We start from the raw sequence: 7,623 nt of genomic DNA, 5'->3' as shown, positions 1-7,623 counted from the left end.
AACATTTTACATGGTAATACTTTACAATATGATACACATGGATTAATGCCATAGTAACTCATGCATTAATAATGCCTTGTTCATGCTTCGTTAAGGCACTAACAAATGCTTTATAACAGTAGTTATTCATGTTAACAAAGGGGTGAAATATTAAATATTAAGAGGTACATTTTTGGGGTTTTACCACTGAGGCAATACTACTGTATGTGGTGTTTTGACAGTTAAATGACACAAGACGTGTTCAAGACGTAACTAATACATTACAAACATGATAGGAATGTGTGACATACATTTGTATGACTTGTTATGTATACTGTATGTATGGCAGGTGACTAATTTGGACAATATAGAGGAATGTTCAATTTAATGAGTCATTTTGGCACACCTCTGGCATTTTATTTAACATACACAACACCATTGAATATAGTCTCTCTCATTATCTAGAGAATGCTTACAGGCGTCCTAAGCAGTCACCTATGTTAATAATAACTTTGAGCTAAGTAAATTAACCAACATCTAGAATTGTTGACTCTATGTCCAGACTCTATGACTGCTTTCTATGCAAAACAAAATCCATGTATACACATATAACTGAATATATTATTTGAGGGAAATATACTGTATGTATTAAATTTGACCCCTTTAAACCCATTAACAAGCCAAAAAGACGTTATAAAGACGTTGTGTTGACGCCTTTCAGAGACGTCCAGAACTAGGCCAGATCACATGTCGTTTAGGGGATTTTTTTTTACGTCTTTCCAGGACGTAATTTAAACGACTTTTTGGTGACCAGAATACAACCGGCTGTTTTAGGTCACCAAAAAGTCGTTGAACTGACGTCCTGAAAAGACGTCAAAAAAATCCCCTAAACGACATGTGATCTGGCCTAGTCCTGGACGTCTCTGAAAGACGTCTTTATAACGTCTTTGTGCTTGCTGGGCAATAACATGTAGAAAAATGGACGCTTTCAGTTTTCCATCATTACCCCCAGCTCCACTTGCAGCTAAGTATGTGTTGAATCTCTGCTTGAAACGTTTCCAGTTATCAGCAATATTACCAGTCAACTGCATACAGGTGGAGTAAGCTTATCCATGACGACAGGTTGAGGTAGTAGTTTTAGACTATACTGACGGAAAGTTTTAGATTATCTTAGACTGTTTTAGACTAGTTTTAGTTTTAGACTATGTAGTTTTAGTTTAGTTTTAGACTATGTAGTTTTAGTTTAGTTTTAGACTATGTAGGCCAGGTGTTGTATTGTATTTGTTTGTGGTGGATGTTGTTGTATGCCTGTGAACAGGTCACACTTGAAAATGAGCCCTTGGGGCTCAATGTGTTTTTTACCTGTATAAATAAAGGTTAAATAAAAATAAAATAAAACAGGGATTTCTACTACTTCAATAACTTGGTTGTCTCCAGGAACAATATTATCATCTGCTTGTGTTAACTGTTCCTCCGTTTCCAGGGTATATACAGGAATCTTGAGGTTAATTTGAAAGTGACAGTTGGATCTAAGTGACAGTTGGATCTCAGTGACAGTTGGATCTAAGTGACAGTTGGATCTAAGTGACAGTTGACACTAGAACAGCCGTGTCTATGTTACCTACTCAGGGTATATACAGGAATCTTGAGGTTAATTTCAATACCTTTCTAAGACTTTTTAAAGACCTTGTCAATATGTTTCCAGACCTCACCGCCACTTGGAGCTGTAACCGTTTACATCAGTGACACATTTAACTTAACAGCTTTAGTTTGCAATAGACTAGACCACTATCATACAACAGAATGTCCGGTTCATCTTTGTTTTTTGAATAAAACTAATAAATTCACGAACTTTTACTAAAAGTTTTTAGGACTCAAACTCTTTGGACAGAGTCTAATTCAGAAAAATACCTACAAAATTCAAGACCTCATAAAATCGTGATAAGACTTTTTAATACTTATTAAGGGTCTTGATTTTCCCGAAATTGATTTATCAACTTTTAATACTTTTCAAGACACCACGGATACTCTGGTTTCACTATCACTGGCACTATCAGCAGACATCCCTTGAACTAGCTAGCTGCTAGCATATCGTTACATTGAACTAAGCTGCTAGCATAATCGTTACATTTCTTTTAGCTTCCCGCTACTCACGCCATGTGTAGGCTCTCTGGCTCCCTCTCATGTTTAACGGGTTTTCTCCGTTTTCATTCACTCTATCACTCTTTCGTGTCAAATTGCAGAGTAGTTTTCCACTTTGTCCTGTCTTTGTCCTTGCCAACGACCGCTCCTGACACCGTGTTATGTTCGTAGTTGTATTGTATAACAAACCGGGCGAGGGAATTCTGTTTAATTAACGATATCAACTTGCCGGTAGGCGACAACAGTAAACCGTCTTCAAGTATATACACACGACTGCGCATGCGTAACTCTGCTGGTGCATGCTGGGAACTGAAGTCTTAATGTTGTTAATACATAACACCACACTAACCACTTATCATTTACCGTCACAACCTTTATTTAACTCAAACAAACAACTATAGTTTACCGTAACCACAGTATGATTGCCTAATACTGTGTAATCGCCACGTAATTCGAGAGTAATGAGGATTACCTTCTTACGTAAATCACACAAATCCACTTACACTAACGTATCTTAAATTGTTGACATATCGTCTAAAAATCAGTTGAATGAATGAATGAATGAATGAATGAATGGTCTTTATTGTCATTAATACAGTACAGGTACCATACAACGAAATTTGGGAGGGGGGGCTCCCCTGGTGCTAGGAAAAAAATACTAAAAACAAGAAGGGAAAAGAGCTGGTTTACATAAATAAAGGCTATATACACTATCCACTATACTATACAAATAAAACACTGTGCTGTACTCTATGCTATGCTATAAATATCCTAACATTTCCTATCTCTGAACCTTATGTACACAAGGGTTGTCATATTGCACATAGTATTATTGCACATTCATTTAAAGTGTCGCAGTTTGCAGGTTTGAAATGTTCACAGTTGTATTTCAGTATTACACTTGATTACAATCTAGTAGCTGCCATCAAATTGTCTAGATTGTCCAGGGCCTAGAACCTAGGTCTTTGCTGTGTTCAGGGCCTGAATGCGTTAACCAGATTTGGGAACATGTATTTTACTGTTGTAAATACAAGGATACAAGCAAACATCAACATTAATACAACGTCAGTTTTTTTCTTCTAAAATGCGCACGGGTTAATTTTAAGTTAATAGAATGTTATTTCTACAGTTATTACAGTGTTAATACATAGGATAAGCATGTGCTAATTCAACTGGCTTTCCGTCCTCCTTACCTGCTGTCTCCTTCCCTCTGAGTCCATGTCTGGTTTCAATGACAAAGATTAAGACTAATCCTTGACTAAAATGCATCTTCAATTGAGATTTTCTATTGTATTTAGTCAGGATTTGGCTTAATCTGTGTCCAGGAAACTGGCCCTAAATCCAGAATTATATAAATGACATAGTTTTGAGTGTTCTGTACAAACTGCATACAGTGTATGGATTAAGGAAAAACTCATAGTGTGAAATTATGGTGAAGGTTTAAGCCACATACATTGAATAAATTATGTCTGTGAGACTGTTACACATAAAGGTACCCTGACTGAGTACAAGAACACCTCCTGTGTGGGAAAGGCACAGCTGTGTCACAGTCATGTTAAATGAGCATACACTCTGAAGATGTCCAGAGAGTACCAGCCTACCTGAAATGTATGGTATGAACAAGAGAAAACTAGAAAAGATAGCATTGTCAAATATTAAGGGAAATATCTGTATTAAATTTGACCACTTTAAACCCATTAACAAGCATCATAATGACCCATTTAATGCATATACTTCTACATTCTGTAGAGTTGAGCGTATCATTTAAATTAGGATTACATTCATTATATTAAGGGAAATATCTGTATTAAATTTGACCACTTTCATTTAACATAACTTTTACAGTATATACCATCTACCTGTTACATATTAGGTGGTAACAGTAAATTGATTATGCCCACACTATCTACAAACAGCTAATCAAAATTGAACAGTGAGTTGCATTTAATAAAGAAATAGCAAAGAGCACATGTGCAGTAAAGTATGTAACATGTACTAACCATTAATATATGCAATCAAATGCTTACTACGGTAGCCTACAACATTTCCTTATGATTACATAATTATTTCTATATTTCTTACACCATCAGAAGAGCTGGAATGATGATCAAATACAGGTGTAACTAAAAAATATATAATATCGTGCAAAAGTTCATTTATTTCAGTAATTCAACTTAAAGGGTTAAAGTTAGATATTATATAGACTCATTACATGCAAAGCTAGATATTTAAAGCCTTTATTTGTTATACATTTGATGATTATGACTTACAGCTTATGAAAACCCCAAATTAAATATCTCAGAAATGTTTAATTTTACATGAAATCAATAAGAAAAAGATTTTAAATACAGAAATGTCAGCCCTCTGAAAAGTATAATCATGCATATGTACAATGCAATGAGTCTATATAATATTTAAGTTTAACCCTTTAAGTTGAATTACTGAAATGAATGAACGTTTGCACGATATTCAAATTTTTTGAGTTGCACCTGTATGTACTGGTTGAGATCAAGAAAAAATTACATTGATTTCAATGGAAAAGTAAATGTTCACTTCGAGATTCTCTTGACCTTGGTGGTCCACCATTTGCTTCCAAATGGCTAACTCTTGACCAATGAAATAGTCCCAAAGAACGGGGCGGCTCTCACCATTGTGGATATATAGCAGGGGTGCAGGTGAACACCTCTCATCGACAGGATCACACAGCAACCATGATTTCTCTGGTCTTTGTTCTGCTCATCGGAGCCGCTTGTGAGTATGAATATTGCCATTGGAAAAAAGGGAAGACTTTCACCTTGTTATATTATTGACAATACAGTAATATTTATATCATATGAGAGCAAAGAATACTTTAACTTAAGAAGATTGTGGCAGAATTGAAATTGTCCCACTTCAAAGGGACTAGCCATGAAGATATAAGCTAAGGTCTGCCTTTCCTCTGTTTTCAGTTGCGGAGGAAGACAAGATCGTCGGAGGGTATGAGTGCGAGGCCCACTCCCAGCCCCACACGGTGTCCCTGAACTCTGGGTACCACTTCTGTGGAGGCTCCCTGGTCAGTGAGGACTGGGTTGTGTCTGCTGCTCACTGCTACAAGTCGTAAGTACTGTACTGTAGGCTACAAATAATTTGTTCTCTTTACAACAAATAACAGACAAGTATCAAGCCTGACCAGGGGACAGAAGTTAATGTTACACACAAAATCATGAGACAATTGACTCTGCTCTTACTTTGACTCTTTCTATCTCTTTCAGCCGTGTGCAGGTTCGTCTTGGCGAGCACGACATCACAGTGACAGAGGGTACCGAGCAGTTCATCACTTCCTCTAAAGTGATCCGTCACCCCCAGTACAGCTCCTACAACATCAACAACGACATCATGCTGATCAAGCTGAGCAAGCCCGCCACCCTCAACAGCAACGTGCAGACCGTGGCTCTGCCCACCAGCTGTGCCGCCACTGGCACCATGTGCACAGTCGCTGGCTGGGGCAACACCATGAGCTCCGGTGAGTACAGCACAAGGGGCAAAGGTTAAATGTGGCAGTAGATCATCTTCATGATGAATGAGTGTGTATAGAGATGACAGGGAAGGTCAGATTACCTTTACAAACACAATGTCAATATATCTAACCATTTCTCTCTGTCTTCCTTCTTCCCCCTCTCTCAATCCATCCCTCCCTTTCTCTCTGTTAATAGTCAGCGGTGACCAGCTGATGTGCCTGGAAATCCCCACCCTGTCCTTCAACGCCTGTGACAATGCCTACCCCGGCATGATCACCGACGCCATGTTCTGCGCTGGATACCTGGAGGGAGGCAAGGACTCTTGCCAGGTACGCACTTGACAACAGAGAATACTTTATATGAAGTCTATGATCCTTCACTACATGCACTTCAGTTGTCAATTGTTTAGATGTTGATATTGAATAACTACTTCATCTTTATCTGAACTAAATACTTCACTCTTACTACGTCATCTCTCTCTCTCTCAGGGTGACTCCGGTGGCCCCGTGGTGTGCAACGGTGAGCTGCAGGGTGTTGTGTCCTGGGGCTACGGCTGTGCCGAGGCTGGTAACCCCGGTGTCTACGCCAAGGTGAGACTGGAAAGAGATTTCATCTTGGGATTTTTGGGAATAAAGTCGCTATCACATTATTTCCTACTTGGTTTGACCACTAATGTCTCCCTTTTCCCACTTCTAGGTCTGCATCTTCAACGACTGGCTCACCAGCACCATGGCCAGCTACTAAGTCTGATGCTTCGTACCTTCAGCACACTCTGACAACTTATCAACATCCTGAGCAGTCCAACTTCCACCTTTTGTACTGGAGATGAAAACCCTATGACAAATAAAACATCTCAAACTAACATGTTCTGTCTCTTGAGTCTACATCACTAGAAGAGTGTAGGACAGCATATTTTATTCTCTGTTCAAGGGGTTATTGTTACATAGAAAACATGAATGTTGTATTGGTAACATTTTACATGGTAATACTTTACAATATGATACACATGGATTAATGCCATAGTAACTTATGCATTAATAATGCCTTGTTCATGCTTCGTTAAGGCACTAACAAATGCTTTATAGTAGTTATTCATGTTAACAAAGGGGTGAAATATTAAATATTAAGAGGTACATTTTTGGGGTTTTACCACTGAGGCAATACTATTGTATGTGGTGTTTTGACAGTTAAACTACACAAGACGTGTTCAAGACGTAACTAATACATTACAAACATGATAGGAATGGGTGACATACATTTGTATGACTTGTTCTGTATACTGTATGTATGGCAGGTGACTAATTTTGACAATATAGAGGAATGTTCAATTTAATTAGTCATTTTGGCACACCTCTGGCATTTTATTTAACATACACAACACCATTGAATATAGTCTCTCTCATTATCTAGAGAATGCTTACAGGCGTCCTAAGCAGTCACCTATGTTAATAATAACTTTGAGCTAAGTAAATTAACCAAAATCTAGAATTGTTGACTCTATGTCCGGACTCTATGACTGCTTTCTATGCAAAACAAAATACATGTATACACTTATAACTGAATATATTATTTGAGGGAAATATATGTATTAAATTTGACCCCTTTAAACCCATTAACAAGCATCATAATGACCCATTTAAATTAAATGATTTAATGCATATACTTCAAAGTTCTGTAGAGTTGAGCGTATCACTTAAATTAGGATTAAATTAATTAGCCTTGAGGGCATTTTTCGTTGTGTTCCAGTCGCTGAAACTACTGAAATTGTGTGCCTACACAATCGCACACATTCCAACTTGCATGTGCTGGTTGACACATAGCTTTAGGCTACTGGCAGGTGATTACAGGTGTAACGACTTGCCTTGCAAACCGCAGATAGCTGGTTCGAATAGCGCTATGGAGAACAATATCTGCTCATTATTGTTGCTACTTACAGTATAGTGTAATTTAACTGTCAAAACACCACATACAGTAGTATTGCGTTGTTGGGCTCCATAGAGTCTCC

General features: G+C 37.9%; 2 protein-coding genes across 2 annotated transcripts in view; one reads left to right on the top strand and one right to left on the bottom strand.

Moving 5' to 3' along the window:
• Nucleotides 1–2,209, bottom strand: part of LOC308166227 (transmembrane protein 214-A-like) — a gene marked incomplete at its 3' end in the record, with an annotated part of 20,517 nt that extends 18,308 nt beyond the window's left edge. Inside the window, exon 1 of the mRNA XM_080540492.1 lies at nt 2,134–2,209. Within this exon, the coding sequence (XP_080396618.1) occupies nt 2,134–2,164 (31 nt within the window). The 5' untranslated portion in view covers nt 2,165–2,209. The remainder of the gene's footprint in view (nt 1–2,133) is intronic.
• Nucleotides 2,210–4,798: 2,589 nt separating this feature from the next.
• LOC308166509 (trypsin-1-like) lies at nt 4,799–6,470 on the top strand. The gene is made up of 6 exons (XM_080540832.1): nt 4,799–4,872; nt 5,070–5,217; nt 5,373–5,623; nt 5,814–5,947; nt 6,107–6,208; nt 6,315–6,470. The coding sequence occupies exons 1-6, from the start codon at nt 4,833–4,835 to the stop codon at nt 6,360–6,362; spliced, it is 723 nt and encodes a 240-aa protein (XP_080396958.1). The 5' UTR covers nt 4,799–4,832; the 3' UTR covers nt 6,363–6,470.
• Nucleotides 6,471–7,623: the final 1,153 nt, after the last annotated feature.

This window comes from Nansenia antarctica (genome assembly GCF_963989245.1).
Source record: "Nansenia antarctica genome assembly, chromosome: 10".
NCBI lineage: Eukaryota > Metazoa > Chordata > Actinopteri > Argentiniformes > Microstomatidae > Nansenia > Nansenia antarctica.
This window is presented reverse-complemented; position numbering and strand designations above follow the sequence as displayed.

Excerpts from the sequence above, each read along its gene's own strand:
- LOC308166509 (XM_080540832.1), top strand. The coding sequence starts at position 4,833 with ATGATTTCTCTGGTCTTTGTTCTGCTCATCGGAGCCGCTT. Across the intron at positions 4,873-5,069 it reads TCTGCTCATCGGAGCCGCTT|TTGCGGAGGAAGACAAGATC; the intron begins GTGAGTATGAAT and ends CTCTGTTTTCAG. Across the intron at positions 5,218-5,372 it reads GCTGCTCACTGCTACAAGTC|CCGTGTGCAGGTTCGTCTTG; the intron begins GTAAGTACTGTA and ends TATCTCTTTCAG.